We start from the raw sequence: 18,485 nt of genomic DNA on the forward strand, positions 1-18,485 counted from the left end.
CCACTCCCATTCACACTCCACTTCCCATTTATGCTCGAATTGTAAACTCTGCGGGGTAGAGAGAGGTGTTATGGTCTGTGTTTGTACCGTGCCTAGGAATAGGGGATCCTAGACTATGATTGGAGACCCCAGGCGCTAGGATCACAACCACCACCAACTCCCTCCCCCCTAATCATCATCAGCATAATCATCTACTTAGTTAATTATTAATAAGCAATGAAGTGCAGGCAGAAGCCTTCTCCTTTTTATGTTTTTAGATTTTGTATGATGTAATATTCAGACATTCGACTACTGCTACTACTTAATAATAAAATATTTCCGTTCCCACTTACATTCAGACCCCTGTAACCATTCACGCTGAAACAGGTATTTCTTTTCCCACTCCCATGAACACTCCCATTCCTTTTTACATCCCCTTCCTGTTCACTCACACACTCCCATTTCCACTTCCACTCACACTCACCTTCCTGTTCTCTTTCATGCTCACCGTCCCATTTCTGTTCCCATGGATATTCCTCTTTCATTCCGATTCATACTCCCATTCCCATTCCTTTTGCACAAATGCGAGTCGGAGCATTTGGCCCTGACTTCATTCTAAGACCCAACAGAGTCAGGTCTCTCTGTCTGACTGTCCCCCCAGCGGTGCTGTCAGTCACTGCAAAGGTTACACAAAGGAGGGCACCGGGTCTGTAGGTCATAGGAGGGAGGATGCTACACAGAGCCAGAACATCACAGGATTTGTCCTTTTTTGGAGAGGAGGGCAAAGACAATGTATTGGGGGAAGGGGGAGGGGAGGTGGAAGGAGTCTTTATAAACCTATTAACGTCTGTGATTAAACATCCGGATTCTTATCTGGCCTGCTGGGCAATTCCCCGTAAGAAAGAAAATGACATGAACCCCCTGATTTCTTTGTTTACTTCCCTTTGTCCTCGCTGGGCTCATTGTAACTTGCAGACCTTCAGCGCCACCAAGAGTAACAGCCTCATGGCATTGCAGGGGACGGTTTTTTGTCTCAGCTCAGACCGGGTTTCACTCACTGGGACGCTGCACAGTAACCAGGTCGTGTCCTCTGGCTTCAGGCTGCTCATGTTGAAATCGGCCAGGTTTGGGGAGTTGTCCCTGGAGGTGGTGAATCATCCTTTGACAGAAGCGGCGTGATATTCCTTACTCCCATCAAAGAAAATCACGGAGACCCACTCCACTCCCTTCCCGGGAGCTTGTCGGACGCAGTGTAAACCAGCCTGGCTGAAATCAAAGCCGGAACATGTACAGGTGAGGCGCAGAGATTGTCCGGGCTTCTTAATGTCTCCTCCTCCGGACTCCACCTGCGGAGCCTGAGCCCCAGCCCCGGGGGATGTAAAAGCACATGGAGAATCCAGATGACGGTGCTGATGCTAACCGGATTGATGCTTCTGTTAATATTGCTACGGATCACAGCTCTGATTCCAATATTGCCACACGTTATTTCAAAACAAGGGTATCTCCATTTCCCCCTGAAGAAATACACACCTCGGAAAGCTGCCACAGTGAAAAGAAAATGCAGCCAAAACATCAAGTGTGTTTGCTGGGAAAAGTTCTCTAGAGGGTTGGGCCGATCACTGCAGACACCGGGAGCTGCAGGTTCCCAACCCAAAGGGCTTTAAGCAGGGAATACAATTACTCGACTTGCATATCTGTGCTCTTAAAATGGAGTCCCAGGGGCTGGCATTGCATTTCTCGCTGAGGTCCCTTGTCCCGGGCTTTGGGAGATGCCATGATACGGTGTGAGACCCTGAGGGGATAGAAGCATGTTCAAAGTAATCTGAAGCACTGAATGTATCCAGTCTGTGAAATACAGCCCAGGAGTGATTACACCCTTGGGTAACAGAAATACTCCGCTCTGTAAGGGAGATTTGGGAACGGACGGTGAGCTTTCATGTCCCCTTTTTCGAGGTGGATAAACTGAGGCAGAGAGAAGGAAACTGATTTGCCCGAGGTCTGTTGGCTGTTAGAAGAAAAGCCAGGTTCCCCGAGGCCCAGCCCGCCCAGTGTTCTAATAACCACACTGGCCTGAAACCTGCTAATCGAGCATTCAAATAACCCTTAGAGCACAGAGACCTGAAGATGGGCCTCCCTTGATCCCAGAAGAGCGCCCTGGTCACCGGGCTATACCGTCATTCTCATTCACACTCTGTCTTGCTCTCTCCTCACAAAGACTCTTTGCATTCTGAAGCAAGTAGAAGAACTTCAACCGCAGCTCTTTGGAGAGGAGTCCCCCGGGAAACCTTCTAGCCCAGTGGCTGGGCCCTCCCCTGGGAGGTAGAAGATGGACCTTGTTGAAGTCCAGTTTCTGGCTCAGGCACAGGGGGGCTGAGAGTCAGGGTGCCTAATTCGAGGCTGTAAATTCCATTGGGAGCCAGGCACCTCTAGGCTGGTGTTATAATAACGACCCTTAGACCCTTATGTGACTCGAAGCCCCCGGGCTCCCTACTTTATTGACATAGCCAGTGCCCCCAGTGGGGCGGGTTTGGTGCTTAAATGTCATCTGAGTCTTTCCTCAGATTTCCACAGTTTTGCAAACCCTGAGCGCCCCAACCAGCCAACTCCAGACGGTGGCTACAGCACTCGGTTTTTGTCCTAGGTCCCTGGCTGTGTGTCTCTGACACAGGGATACAGGGCGGTGTCCTCCGCTCTCAGGCTGCTGATTTGCAAACGCACCAGGCTGTTGGCATTGTCTCTGGAGATGGCGAATCGCCCTTTCACGGAGTCAGCATAGTAGGCGCTGCCCTGGGCAGCAGCTCTAGCCAGCAAGTCCCGCCCCCTCCCGGGGGCCAGACGGATCCAGTCCATGAGATAACTGCTGAAGGTGAACCCAAAGGCTTTGCAGGAGAGGCGGAGAGAGTCCCCAGGCGTTTTCACATCCTCTCCGGACTCCACTAGCTGGACGTGGGACCGGGTACCTGGGAATAAAGTCATGTTAAGAATCATATCAAAATAGTTTGGGAAGAATATTATGTCCCCATCTATCTATAGAGAAACTAGTAAAAGAAAATATCTTCTGAGACTGCTACAAAGGAAACGAAATGGAGCCAAAGTTTCATTTTCCCAGGTGTTGAAGGGGAAAGTTCTCAGGGGATTGGCTGGTCACTGCACAGATCCAGGGGGCTGCTGATTGTGAATCCGGCTGCAGCCTGGGCAAAGAGAAAGATCAATATAAACAGTAAATGGTCACCCCTATTAGCATATCCCCCTCTTTATAAGGAACAGGTGGGCTTGGCTACACTTGGGAGTTAGAGTGCATTAAAGCATCCCCCGGCACCCCAGCTTGTCCACACAGGCAAGGCTTGTAGAGTGCTCTGACTCCAAGGCTACAGCACTCCTGGTTCTCCACCTCCGCGAGAAGATTAACTCCTGCTGTGCCTTGGCTGAAATGCCTGGGCATCAGTGTGAATGAGGTGTTGCATTACTGCGCTCTGATCAGACTCCGGAAATGTCCCATAATCCCGTTAAGTCAAGTGGCCACTCTGGTCATTGTTTGGAATCAGCTGTAGGAATGCAGATGTGCCCTTTGAAAACTCCATTTCTGACACCCGGCTGTTTATCTACTCTGAGACAAAGCAACCATTAGTGCAGAATGCTGTGTGAGAGAGAGAGAGGCAGGGTCTGCTGCTGTCTGAATTTACAAGACAGCATGCTGACACGCTCTCTGCCCCCCAAAAAACCCACTCTCTCTCCCCCCACATACATACAACACAGTCCCTGTCACACTCCACCCCACCCTCCCATTTGAAAAGCACGTTGCAGTCACTTGCATGCTGGGATAGCTGCCCATAATGCACCGGGCCCAATGCCATTGCAAGTGCCGCAAATGTGGCCACGCCAGCGTGCTTGCAGGTGACAGTGTGAACACACGGCAGCGCTTTCCCTCCTACTCTCTCCGAAGGCGGGTTTAACTCACAGCGCTCTACATCTGCAAGTGTAGCCATCCCCAGGAACTCCTTCACCAAAAGATCACACTTGCTGCCTCTGGGGATCCAGGACAAGGAGGAAGACCCGCTGTTAGAGCAATAAGAATAAAAAGAGATCTTAAAATGACAGACCGGTAGGCAGGTAGATTAGATTAGTTGTCTTCAACAATGATAACATTCCTCAGGGGCGTTTATCACTCAACTTTACATGCTTCCTTACTGCTTATATTTCCTGCCATGGTAGCATCAGACCAATGGCTCCTGCAAGTAATAACGGAACATGCAACATAAAACGATTTTGTCAAATCCTCCGGCGGTTCAGTCTAATTCTATATATTTCATCTACTCTATTCTGTAAACAAGAAGTGAGCACAAATCAGTGCCTTTGTGTTGACAATTGCGGTTGATTCCTGTCTTTTCTTAAATGTGGCCATGTTAAGAGACAAACACGATGTTAACCCACTGTTGGCTTTGGTGATGGGTTTTGTCACTGTGATCTAGTCTCTCACACAGTGATACCGGGCAGTGTCTTCCTGTCTCCTGCTGCTCCTTTGTAAACACAGAGGGTTGTTGGGATTGTCTCGGGACACAATGACTCGCCCTTTCGCTGAATAGGTGTAATGAGAACAATTTCTTGTATTCTGTGCCCTGGAGACTGTCACGGAGTCCCTGGGCGATGCTCTGGAACTGCTCCCCATGAAGTCAGTCAGGACTCTGGGGTAGTCGCCTTTCTGTGAGCAGCCTGTCTTCAGGACACACAGCTCACACAGCTTCCACCTTCCTGGGTCTGACCTCGGAGCATTCAGCATCCTCTGCCTCTCCGTGCGCTTCCCACAGCGAGTCCGCTCAGGCGGTGCTCCTGGGGAAGCCAGAGGGTCCTGCACCCCAACTTCGCAGTCAGACGTGACTCTCAGCCAGCCAGTAAAACAGAAGGTTTATTAGACTACAGGAACATGGTCTAAAACAGAGCTTGCAGGTGCAGAGAACGGGACCCCTCAGCTGGGTCCATTCTGGGGGGCCGTGAGCCAGACAACCACGTCTGCACTTCACTCCATGTCCCAGCCAGCCCCAAACTGAAAACCCCTCCAGCCCCTCCTCCTCTGGGCTTTGTTCCTTTCCCGGGCCAGGAGGTCACCTGATTCCTTTGTTCTCCAACCCTTCAGCTCTCACCTTGCAGGGGGGGAAGGGCCCAGGCCATCAGTTGCCAGGAAACAGGGTGTGGGCCATTCTCTGTGTCCAGACTCCTGCACACACATGCCCTCTAGGGCACTGCAATGATCATACATCCTTACCCCACCACCTAGATACTTAAGAACTGCCTAGGGGAAACTGAGGCACCCCCACACTATTCAGAGGAAACATTAAGAACAGTCCCACTTCGTCACAGAGACACTCTCCAGTTGCTTCCCAGGAGCCTGAGGTGCCCAGCCCTGAAGTGAAACCCGGAGACTTTAGAAGAGAGGCGAAGTCAAAGGGCACCTGCAAGTTCGATGTGCAAACGAGCCATTTATGTAGGTACAGAGTTGAAAAAAAATATGTTTTCCAACCCCCAAAGCCCCTCTTCAGTCTTGTCCCCAAGGCTGTGCTGTTTTCTCACTGCTCCCCCCAGTGCGGAATGGAGAAGGGGATTCTGCACCCCCCCTTCTCTCACTGACCCCCCCTTTTGTATTATCATTTAAAGCAGAAAATAAATATTTTGGGGGTTATTTTTTCTTTTAATCCAAGATTTTTTGCTCCTTGGGAAATGCTTCTTGTGCCAGAAAAAGCCAGCTTTTGCTGAAAAATTATTCAACTAACCACAAAAGCAAACGAACAAAAAAGAAAAGCAAAACAGACAGACTTGGTGGGTTCTAGTGCTAAAAGCTGAGAGATCAGGGCTCTTCTGCTGGAATGTCTCTCTGACAGTGGTGAAAGAAAGTGGAATCACAGCATGCTGAAGTAAAGAGGGTGCTAGACTGAACTCCAATTAATCAGGTTGAGGATTTATGGCATATATTATGCAGGAGGTCAGACTAGAGAATCATACTGCTCCTTTCTGGCCTTTAATTCTATGAATCTGTAACTATCTGGGAGGTTGTGTGCATTTTTACTTTGGTGTCTGAGAAGGGCCACATTCAAATATGACCATATAAGAACATAAGAATGGCCATATTGTATCAGACCAAAGGTCCATCTAGCCCAGTATCCTGTCTTCTGACAATGGCCAATGCCAGGTGCCTCAGAGGGAATGAACAGAACAAGTAATCATTAAGTTGTCCATTCTCTGTCTCCCATTCCCAGCTTGTGGCAAACAGAGGCTAGGGACACCATCCTTGCTTATCCTGACTAATAGCCATTAATGATGGACCTGTCCTCCATGAACTTATCTAGTTCTTTCCTGAACCCTGTTATCGTCTTGGCCTATACAACATCCTCTGGCAAAGAGTTTCACAGGTTGACGGTGCATTGTGTGAAGAAATACTTCCCTTTTTTGTTTGAAAACTGCTGCCTATTACTTTCATTTGGTGCCCCTAGTTCTTGCCTTATGAGAAGGAGTAAATAACACTTCCTTATTTAAAACAAAACAAAACAATGAGGAGTCCTGTGGCATCTAAAAGACAAACAAAATTATTTGGGCATAAGCTTTCTTGAGTGGCAATTTAGACCCCATTATTTTCTATGTATAGTTGGGATGATGTTTTCCCATGTGCATTACTTTGCATTTATCAGCATTGAATTTCTTCTGCCATTTTGTTGCCCAGTCACCCAGTTTTGTGAAATCCTTTTGTAGCTCTTCGCAGTCTGCCTGGGTCTTAACTATCTTTAGTAATTTTGTATAATCTGCAAATGTTGCCACCTCACTGTTTACCCCCTTTTCCAGATCATTTCTGAATATGTTGAATAGGACTGGGCCCAGTACAGACCCCTGGGAGACACCACTATTTACCTCTCTCCATTCTGAAAACTGACTGTTTATCCCTGCCCTTTGTTTCCTATCTTTTAACTAGTTACCAGTCCATGAGAGTACCTTCCTTCTTATCCCAGGATATCTTAATATTCCAGAAGCCCCAGTTTTTATGGACACACGATCATAGATGGATACAGAGATTTGAAACCTGATGACAGATATTTTGATTTGACTCTGGTTGCAGATCCCATTGCTGTGCCTAGTACTGGATTGTTTGTGGAATTTCTGCCCCCATGCGACATACGGCAGAAGGAAGTTTCTGCAGCTTTGGTTTTTGTATTTTCCCTGTCGGGATTCCCCTCACTGGGTATTTCACCCCTTCCCTGCCTCCTGTCTGATCCAGGCCATCCAGCTGCTGCTAAGATCAAACCTGCTGGTGGCACATTGCAATTTATGGGACTCTCCAGGCCCCTTCAGCACTGTTCCCAAGTGGGTCAGAACCACCTTCAAGTTGGCCCCTGGGGGAGAAGGGGTAAGAGGCAAACTGACTGAGGAGATAATCTGAGTCATTGACTATTGTCTTTGAAAAGTCATGGAAGACGGGAGACATCCCAGAAGACTGGAAAAGGGCAAATCTAGTGCCCATCTATAAAAAGGGAAATAAGGACAATCTGGGGAATTACAGACCAGTCAGCTTAACTTCTGTACCCGGAAAGAGAATGGAGCAAATAATGAAGCAATCAATTTGAAAACACCTAGAAGTTAATAAGGTGATAAATAACAGTCAGCATGGATTTGCCAAGTACAAATTGTGTAAACCAACCTGATAGCTTTCTTTGACAGGGTAACAAGCCTTGTGGATGGGGGCAAGTGGTAGATGTGGTATATCTTGACTTTAGTAAGGCTTTTGATACAGTCTCGCATGCCCTTCTCATTAAGAAACTAGGGAAATACAATCTAGATGGAGCTACTGTATGGTGGGTGCATAACTGGTTGGAAAATTATTCCCAGAGAGTAGTTTTCAATGATCACAGTCATGCTGGAAGGGCTTAAAGAGTGGGGTCCCACAGGGATCAGTTCTGGGTCCAGTTCTTTTCAATATCTTCATCAATGATTTAGATCATGGCATAGAGAGTACACTTATAAAGTTTGCAGACCATACCAAGCTGGGAGTGGTTGCAAGTGTTTTGGAGGATTGCAACGAAGTGGGAATGTTCTTAATGTTTTCTCTGAATACTGTGTGCATGCCTCAGTTTCCCCTAGGCATTTCTTAAGTATCTAGGTCGTGGGATAAGGGTGTATGATGCTGTCTGCACAGAGAATGGCCGACACCCTGTCTGCTGGCAACTGATGGCCTGGGCCCCTCCTCTGCAAAGGTGCCAACTGAAGGTGTTGGAGAACAAAGAGATCAGGTGGCCTCCTGGCCTGGGAAAGAGAAAAAGGTGAGAGGAGGGGTGACAGAGTTTCAGTTTTGGAGCTGGCTGGGGAAATGGAGGGAGGCCCAGATGGGGCTCTAGCCTCCCTGCCCCCCAAGATGGACCTGACTGAGGGGTTCTGTTCTCTGTACCTACAAACTCTGTTTTAGACCATGTTCCTGTCATCTAATAAACCTACTGTTTTACTGCTCCCCTGTCACTTACTGCCAGATGCTCCATCCATGGGGTGCAGTCCATCCCACCTCAACCACCAGTTGCTCTGGATGCGATGCTCTGGAACGACTCCATATGAAGACAGTCAGGACTCTGGGGGAACCTCCTCTCTGTGAGCAGACTGTCTCCAGGGCAAGAAGCTTCCACAGCTTCGACCTTCCTGGGGCTGACCTTGGAGCATTCAGCATCCCCTTCTCACACTGTGCGCTTCCCGCAGCGAGTCCGCAGTGCGGGAGTGGGGAAGCCAGTGGACCCGCACCCCAATTCTGCAGTCAGATGTGACTCTCAGCCAGCCAGTAAAACAGAAGGTTTTATACTCCTAAAGTAAAGAGTATAGAAAGATAGCTTTAGGAGTATAACTTTGGGAGTACACCTTCTGTGTCAGGTGAATGTAACATGACTGCATGAGATGTCTTCCTGGAGATTGGTATCATACAGAACCTTTTTCCAGAACTATATTATTACTGGTTCATAGCAATAAACTTGAATGACATTGGTTATTTGGTCTCTTGAATATATTTGATAATGAACCAAAGTGGGTGAAGCGATTTATTATACAGCACTGAGTTGCATTGTATTGGTTGCAATATAATTAAAGAGAGAATGGTATCTGTTGGACCAGTTTGTGCACGTCATCAGATCAAGACTTCCCCACAAGTCAACTTCCCATCGCCACCCAGTCCCCTACTGTACTAGTTTTCATCATGTTAGTAGATACAAAATAGAGGCCAAATCATTCTTTATCTCACTATGGCTCGTATGCTCCAAAGTCTTGCATCTTTTAATAATGAGCCAGATCCAAAGTCCTTTCTAGTTAAGGAAAAGACTCTCAATCATTGACAACAAGGGGTTTTGTATCAGGCCCTGTACAAGGCAAAGGCAAGAGTTATTTTCCCCATGGCTAATATGGACTAGTATCTGTGTCTCCCCTGACCACTCTCAAAATAAACAGTCACAGATTACATTCCTGTTTTACACTACAGCTATCCACCTCCACCTTTCCCATCCCACATACATAGCATCTTCCCTCACACTTTAGGAGAAGGAGTCCCTCGCTCTTTCAGCAAAGACCAAAAGGATAGGTGCAAGTTAGGCCATCAGGCAACAAAGTGTGGATTTTCAAAGGAGCACAGAAAGGTTAGGTGTCCAACTCCCTTTGACATTCAGGGTAATGAGCCGTTAGGGAAAAGAATAGATCTTAGGAGAAGCTTATCTCCCACCTGATGAGCCTTCCTGAGAACTTTCCAGAGAGCCTGTAAGTAATGGGTGATATGAATCTATCAGGGCAGGTGACCAGACCACATGACACTGGGCTCCATCTTGGGACATCTGTATTTTTCCTCAAACTGGTCTGGGAACCGAGTTTTGAAACAAAGGGTTCCCACCCTATGCTAAAGCTATATAAGTCAGGGAGCGATATCATGCCACACAAGAGGATTCCTGGAGAGACCTAAGGAACAAAGACTGAACTGGGGGAAGTGCTGGAGCCAGGTTAAAGAGATTTCTAGCCTGTGTATGGAAACCTGAGAAACCCAAGCTGCAAGGCAAATGCAGCTTTTGCCTTGAGAATCTGTCAGACTGCTGATATCATCGGTCAGGGTGAGAAACTGCTCATTCATAGTCAATCTAACTCATGCGTTAAGCTTAGGTTGCATTTCTGTTTATTTGCTAGATAATCTGCTTTGATCTGTTTGGTATCCCTTCTAATCATTTAAAATCTAACTTTTATCATTAAAAGCCTTGGATATATTTGAACCTATACCAGTGTGCTTTTCAGTGAAGTATCTGGGGAAAATCTCAGCTTCATTACCACAAGTGTGCGTATTCCTCTCCACGTTGAGGGAGAGACGAACCAGGTAATGCATTCATACTGGTCAGTGTTTTGAGGAGGGCAGGACGGTCCAGCTCTGGGATCCTAGGCTGGGGAGCTGGTTGGTATCTTGACTGCAGCTTCTCTCTTTTTGGTTCATGCAGTGGCTGGCCAGAGCTTGCACGTAACTGCAGCTGGGTGCATCCCTGCCTGTGGGAATGTTGGAGGAAGTGTAGGACTGGGAGCAGTTTTGCATCTTGCCACAGCAGCACAGTGTGAGAGGGAGCCCAGACTGGTGAGACATAAATGAGACATTCCCTTTTTTCCAATTGCTTTGTCTTTTGGGTCAACAATTCTTCTGTCTCCGTTATTTTCCCTCTTTGAACCAGTTGTTTTCCATGACTTCCCCTTTGAGGTTAGTAATAAGACTGTTCTTGAACCTTTTTTTTCTTTCTAAAAATAAATATTATCTTTCCTCTATGCAATAATTTCAAATTCCCACCGGCAGAAATATGAAGGGAGATTACATCATCTATTGTGAAGGAGAAATTACCAACCGAGAGAGACATAAATTTCTGTGAAAGGGAATAACAGCAAAATACACCCAGAAGTGCCATAGGATCCAGACATCCATGTAGGAACCCAAAGCTCATTTTACTGAGATTATTGAAGACTATCAAAAGTAGAAGAGAATTGAAAATGTAGTGCAAAGATTATAATTTTAACTCGGGAAATCTGAAGGAAAGATTGGGGTTAGGGGCAATAGATCATCAGTGAGAAAGGTAAAGCAGCCCAGTTAAAATGAAATAATCTGATTATCAAATAGAAATACCTGCTCAGGCATCCACCATGTCAGAAAGAGTATGATTGCTTGTTCAATCCAGGGGGGAAGGAAATGAAGGTAGATGAGTTATAGAAAAGCATGCCTAAGAAAGAGCAATGAATGGCTTTCAGATTTAAAACATAAGAACATAAGAAGGGCCATAGTGGGTCAGACCAAAGGTCCATCTAGTCCAGTATCCTGTCTTCTGACAGTGGCTAATGCCGGGTGCTTCAGAGGGAATGAACAGAACAGGTAATCATCTACTGATCCATACCCTATTGCCCATTCCCAACTTCTGGCAAACAGAGGCTAGGGGCACCATCCCTGCCCATTCTGGCTAATAGACATTGATGGACCTGTCCTCCATGAATGTATCTAGTTTATTGACTCCTTGTGTGTGTATTTTCTTTTTCACGACAAGACTCTGTTTCTTTTCCTCAAATGTGACATTTATTGCTTGTACAATTTTTGAAATAAAACAAAGAGTCTCTCTCGTCTCTCTCTCTCTCTGTGTTTTTCTGGATTTCCATTTTTCTGTCATACCTTTATGTTGCACCATTGTCAATGTACCATTAACATTCCCGGTGTAGACATAGTTTCTATGGGTGCATCATAAACTAGTGAATGAGGAGATAAAAAGTGCGTAAGGGAAAAGCAAGGAAGAGAGGAGTTAACCCCTGATAGAATTTACCACTATATATTTTTCTGCCCTGTTTCCAGGCCCCATTTCAGGTGAATGTACTGCCCTCCGTTCCCGCTTTCAGTTGTGTACAGTTTGACACCTTTGGCTATTTTGAAACATATAATTTTTTTTTATGTTTGGACAGGGGAATGTTTTGTACTTGTGGTTTGACACGTCTGGCTGATTTTTTTTTAGAAAAAGTAAGGGTTAATCTGAAAGAATCGAAAGAGATGACTTAAGGAAAAGGAGGTTTAAAACAATGAGAATTGGTTCGCTTTAGTAAGGAGAGAGGTTGGTTATTAAAGAGAGGAGAGATTTTTGGTTAGGTTTATTAAGGAGAGAGAGTTTTAAAGACAAAGGTTTGAAAGAAAGGTTATTATAGAACTAAACAAAATTGAAATAAAAGAGGAAAATATAAAGGTGGATTGAAGGAGGAGCATTTAAAATAGAGATTTTTTTAATAAAGAAGAACATATCCAGGTAAAAAAAAAAAAAGGTTGAAAGAAAGCACAAGATGGAAAAAAAAGGGATTTTAAAAAGTAGCTGGAAAGCCTGTGTTGAATGACAAAGGGCTGTGTGACAGAGCTAAAGTGTCTCATTCACCTGCACATCTACCAATGTGACATATGCCATCATGTGCCAGAGATGCCCCTCTGCCATGTACATTGGCCAAACCAGACTGTCTCTATGCAAAATGGACATAAATCAGGCATCAAGAATTCTAACATTCAAAAACCAGTAGGAGAACACTTCAACCTCCCTGGACACTCAATAACAGACTGAAAAGTGGCAATTCTTTAACAAAAAAACTTCAAAAACAGACTCCAAAGAGAAACTGCAGAACTGGAATTAATTTGCAAGCTAGATACCATCAAATTAGGCCTAAAAAAAGACTGGGCATGGATGGGTCGCTACAAAAAGTAATTTTCCCTCTGCTGATACTCACACCTTCTTGTCAGCTCCATGCATCTGATGAAGTGGGTGTTAGCCCATAAAAGCTTATGCCCAAATAAATTTGTTCGTCTCTAAGGTGCCACAGGGATTCCTCATTATTTTTGTGTTGGGGAAATGTTTCTTCAAACACGCTTATCTTTTAAGTGTATATTCTTTTACAAAACTTAAATTAAAAGTCAATTTTCGGTAAAACTTTAACTATATGAAAAGGTTGTGGAAATATCTTTCATGCAGGGCTTATCTCAGGAGGGGTGGGGAGGGGAGGAGAGGGAGGGAGGGAGGAAGGAGGAGGCGATGGGCTGTAGAACAGCTTCTGATTGGTCCAGCAGGGTTTCCTCCCAAGGCTCACAGCCTCTGGTATCGTTATCATTTCCCTAGGGACAGCCACTGGGTAAGCTTGCTGCTTACCTCTTGCTACTGCTTTCTATAATTTACCTCTCTCACTAGCCATGTGTTCTGCTGATGAACAAAAAAAGATGTTTCTCTCTCTTGCTGTTTTCTAAACTTTACCTCTTTCACACAGCCCTGTGTTCTGCTCATGAACAGAAAAGCATCTCTCTCTCTCTCTCGTTTTCTATACTTTATCTCTTTCACACAGCCCTTTGTCACTGAATACAGATTTTCTTCCTAATATTTAAAATTCCCTTTTTTTCTGGCATGTGCTCTCTTTCAGCCTAATTCTTTTTCCCTTTATATTTTCCTTTTTTATTTCCAAAATAACTCTTTTTAAATGCTCCTATTTCAAGCCACCTTGATATTTCCTCATTTATTACATTTTTTTGTATTTTATAATAACCTTTCTTTCAAACTTTTGTCTTTAAAACCCTCTCTCCTTAGTAAACCTAACCAAAAATCTTTCCTTTCCTTAATAACCAACCACTCTTCTTACTAAATCTACCCTAAGCAATCTTTTATTTTTTAAACTGCTTTTCATTAAGGTCTTTCCTTCTGTTCTTCCATTTTTTTTCCTTTAAAACCCTCTCTCCTTAATAAACCTAAACAAAAAAATCTGTCCTTTCTTTAATAACCAATCTTTACTCTTTGAAAACCTCTCTCCTTAATAAACCTAAACAATCTTTCTTTTTTAAAAACTCCTTTTCTTTAAGCTCTCTCTTTCTATTCTTTTGACCTAACCCTTCCCTTTTTTCTAAGAAATCAGCCAAATTTATCAAAACACAAGCATACAACCTTCCCCGGTCCAAACATTAAAAACAAATATTTTTTTTCAAAATGACTAACAGTGCCAAACCTATACGCAACCAAAAACAGGAATGGAAGGTGGGACATAAACCCAAAATGGGGCATGTAAATGTCTCAGAAAAGTTTATGGTGATGAATGCTATTGAGGGGACGACTACTGAAGAGATTTCAGATTTATTAGTTCTGATACCTTTGCTTTAACAGAAAGTATATGCTACTTCTCTTTGAACAGATCTGTATTTTATTGCTCAAAAATTTGGAGAAATAAACTCAGTCTCTCTCCTCTTTCTCTCTCACACTATATTTTTATCTTATTCTGTTTATTTATCTCTTTCGTTTTCTCCATTTTTAAATTTTTCTCCAGGCACATTCTCCCTTCTGAATAAAAACGACTCTCTTATTTCTATCTTGATGAATTTTCATTTCTATTTCACTTACATTTCTTTAAATGGGGTTGGATTCCAGTCTTAGTTGCTCTTGTGTAAATCCACATAAAGCGGATGCAATTTACCCTGGCGTAATTGAGATCGGTAACAGCCCATGGTCTGTGTTTAGGTTAATGTTTGTCTTTGTCTGTTTCTCAGCTGTATCTATTAAATGGTGCAAATTCTTCTTTGAATCTGCTGTGATAGAGGACAGCTGGACAGACCTTCATACGAACCGCAGCCTCTTTGGTGTTCGGTGTGTGTCTCCTGGGTTATGTCTATGCTGCACCTGGGCAGTGTAATTCCCTGCTCCGGTGACCTACACACATTATCTGTGATGGAGCTATTGTGCTAAGAATAGCAGTGTGGCCTCGGCAGCACAGACGAGCTGCCCGAGCACAATCCCATCTGAGATCCTAGGTACGTCCACACGTGGCCCTCCCAAGCCCCTGTATGTGCTGTCCTGTTCTCACTGCTATTTTTATCCTGCTCGCTTGACCATAGCTAGTATATGTACCTCTACCCAAGCTGGGAATTACACCTCCCAACTGCAGGTTAGACTACCAGTCGTTGAACTCTAAATATCTTTCGTTTCCAATCTCTTGATTTTGTTTATGTCTTCTAGATTTGTTGCTATGACACTGATAGGATTAAGGTATTCCAAAATCCCAGCCTAAAAGTCTTTATTTAACGTTCAAGAAAGCATAAGAGAGTTAGATGGGACATTTCCGTAATTCAGTAGGGTTCCATGCTCTTGGTTCACCTATATTGGAAGCTCAACCTCTTGATTATATTAGTCTTCCTCTGTTTATTAACAACTTCATTCTTCTAGTGGAGAGATGCAGTGGTATGAGGTTACCTACTCCAGGTTTCTGCTAGTGTATCCAACAGCACAAACTGACGGCGTGCACTCCATCAATATTTAATGGTTTTCTTTTTCTAGATACAGATTATGGAGAAAGTGGAAGGAAGAAATCAAACACCCATCGTGAAATTCACCCTTTTAGGATTTGGGAATGTCCCTGAGCTGCAGCCCCTTCTCTTCCTCGTGTTTCTAGTGATCTACATTGTGACTGTGGCAAGGAACATCCTCATTATTGTGCTAGTTGTGACTGATCAGCACCTTCACATCCCCATGTACTTCTTCCTGGGGAACTTGTCCTGCTTGGAGACCTGCTACACCTCCACCATCCTGCCTAGGCTGCTGGCCAGTCTCCTGACTGGGGACAGATCCATTTCTGTAAAGGGCTGCATTCTGCAATTATACTTATTTGGTGTCATGTCAACTGCAGAATGTCTGCTGCTCATGGCAATGTCTTATGATCGGTATTTAGCGATATGCAATCCACTCCGTTATGATGCTCTGATGAATGGCAGGGTTTGTTGCCAACTGGTGGCTGGGTCCTGGATAAGTAGCCTTGTGGGCTGTGCCATAGTAGATATTTTCTTTTTCCAATTAACATTCTGTAATTCCAAAGAAATTGATCATTTCTTTTGTGATTTTTCACCCATGTTTAAGCTGTCCTGTGATGACACCCAGACTCTTCAACTGGTAACATTTACTATCTCTGCCATAGGGACAATTGTGCCCTGTCTACTGACCCTGACATCCTACATTTGTATCATCGCCACCATCCTGAGAATCCCTTCCACCACGGGGAGGCAAAAGGCCTTTTCCACCTGCTCCTCTCACCTCATTGTGGTTTCAGTTTTCTATGGGACACTGATTACTGTCTATGTGGCTACAACAGCTAATACTCCCACGGTCCTACACAAACTCTTCTCTGTCTTCTACACAGTCCTGACTCCCATGGTCAATCCTGTCATCTACAGCCTGAGAAACAAAGAGGTCAATGAGTCCCTGAGAAAAGCTATTCTTAAACTGATTGCTTTCAAAAAAGCCATAGAACCTTAAAGGACAAATCTTAGCATATAGTAAAATAGAGATGAACTGAAATAGTTTCTTAGACATGGCCCATTGGAGTCCTTGAGAATAGGAGAGTCCTTGAGAACCCCTCATTGACCTTACTTCATCCATTTTCTTTCTTTCTTTCTTTTACTTGGATACTTTTTCAGTATTAATCTTTCATACATTTAATACACATTTCTTTATACAAAACTTGATACTGTAAAAAGAAAAGGAGTACTTGTGGCACCTTAGAGACTAACCAATTTATTTGAGCATAAGCTTTAGTGAGCTACAGCTCACTTCATCGGATGTGATGATATCTTGATATTGTAAGAGACATTCTTTAAGAAAAATGTTTTCTTTTCCAGACACACATTTCAGTAAAGCACTCTGCTTCATGCATCCATACATTCATCCGTACATGAACACAAGTGCCCAAATTCTGCAAGGAGCTTAACATCTTTGGAGTGGCTCTGGGTCTCTTCCACTCCCACTGAAGCCAATGACATTCATTCTCCACTGATTAGGATCCTCTGTTGTCAATTTTCAGAGTGGTAGCCGCGTTAGACTGTATCAGCAAAAACAAAGAGGAGTCCTTGTGGCACCTTAGAGACTAACACATTTATTTGGGCATAAGCTTTCATGGGCTAAAACCCACTTCAACAGAAGCATGGAGTGGAAAATACAGTCAGCGGTATATATATAATAAGATGGAAGTTGCCTTACTGAGTGGAGGGTCAGTGCTAACGAGGCCAATTCAGTTAAGGTGGAAGTGGCCTATTTTCAGTGGTTGATTACTTCTGTAGTATTAACAAGGCCAATACAATCAAGGTGGACATCGCCCATTTCCAACAGTTGAAAAGAAGGTGTGAATATCAGCTGAGGGAAAATTAGTTTGTGTAGTGACCCATCCACTCCCAGTCTTTATTCAGGCTTAATTTGGTGTCCAGTTTAAATTAATTCCAGTTCTGCAGTTTCTTGTTGAAGTCTGTTTTTGAAGTTTTTTTTGTTGAAGAATTGCCACTTTTAGGTCTGTTATTGAGTGACCAGGGAGATTGAAGTGTTCTCCTACTGGTTTCTGAACGTTATAATTCCTGATGTCAGATTTGTGTCCATTTATTCTTTTGCGTAGAGACTGTCCAGTTTGGCCAATGTACATGGCAGAGGGGCATTGCTGGCACATGGTGGCATATATCACATTGGTAGATGTGCAGGTGAATGAGCCCCTGATGGTGTGGCTGATGTGGTTAGGTCCTATGATGGTGTCCCTTGAATAGATATGTGGACAGAGTTGGCACCGGGGTTTGTTGCAGTGTTTGCTTCCTGGGTTGGTGTTTTTGTTGTGTGGTGTGTAGTTGCTGGTGAGTCTTTGTTTTAGGCTTGAGGGCTGTCATTCTTCAGCCCATCACCATAGAGTTATGCCTCTCTGTTGTGGGGAGGAGCCTGCTTTGTCCCTCTGTTTTTGTGTTCTTGCATCTTATGGGTCTGCATTCTAAGAAATAAAGGAATGTTACATTGCAAGCTTCAAGCAATACTGTTTTATGTTTTTATCTAACTGAGAACATAACTGAGAGCTGGTTGGAAAAAGATGTGGGGAAATGGGATTTTTTCTCATTTTGTTTTTTGTTTTTCCCTTCATTTTTAAAATTTCATTTGTTTGATATTTTTCAGTACTGTCATTGTCATAGACACTGGAGGAGGGGTTTCAAAGACACAGGCAGGAGTTGGGCATCAGGAAAGTCAATGGGAGATAGGTACATAGGTGGATGAAAACTTTGCCGGGTATGGAGAGGTGATGGATCTTGTCCATGAGCATCCAGGAGACCAGTGATATGAATGGGAAGAGAACACAAGTCTCCTGAGTCCTGGCCACTGCCTCACATGACATAAACACCGATGTATCAAAGGAAACGATATAGGCTCGGCTTGTCCAATCCTCTCAGCCCCTTTGAAAATCCCACCAAATCTTCGATGAGGGCAGGATCTCTGGGGGTAATTTTTAAAGGCACCTAATTTTCCCCTAGCTGAAAAAGGTAGATAAACCTTGCTTCTCTTCCTTTGTCAGGTGCTTTTCAAACAATGAGTGAAAACTGCACTAGGGGAGCTAAGGCAGAGATTTCAGAACCACCCAGAAGTTTTGGATGCCCACAACCAGCTCAGTGGCAGTAAAAGGGAAATATACTGACCATCTTTAAAAAA

The 18,485-nt window shown here is 44.3% G+C and overlaps 1 protein-coding gene across 1 annotated transcript; it reads left to right on the top strand.

The window, feature by feature from the left end:
• The first annotated feature begins 15,329 nt into the window (after positions 1–15,329).
• LOC142068713 (olfactory receptor 11A1-like) lies at positions 15,330–16,292 on the top strand. Its single transcript, XM_075118542.1, has one exon. The coding sequence runs from the start codon at positions 15,330–15,332 to the stop codon at positions 16,290–16,292; it is 963 nt and encodes a 320-aa protein (XP_074974643.1).
• Positions 16,293–18,485: the final 2,193 nt, after the last annotated feature.

This window comes from Caretta caretta, chromosome 13 (assembly GCF_965140235.1).
Source record: "Caretta caretta isolate rCarCar2 chromosome 13, rCarCar1.hap1, whole genome shotgun sequence".
NCBI classification, from domain to species: Eukaryota; Metazoa; Chordata; order Testudines; family Cheloniidae; genus Caretta; species Caretta caretta.

Bases quoted from the DNA above. Each gene is read 5' to 3' on its own strand.
- LOC142068713 (XM_075118542.1), top strand. From the start codon at position 15,330: ATGGAGAAAGTGGAAGGAAGAAATCAAACACCCATCGTGAAATTCACC.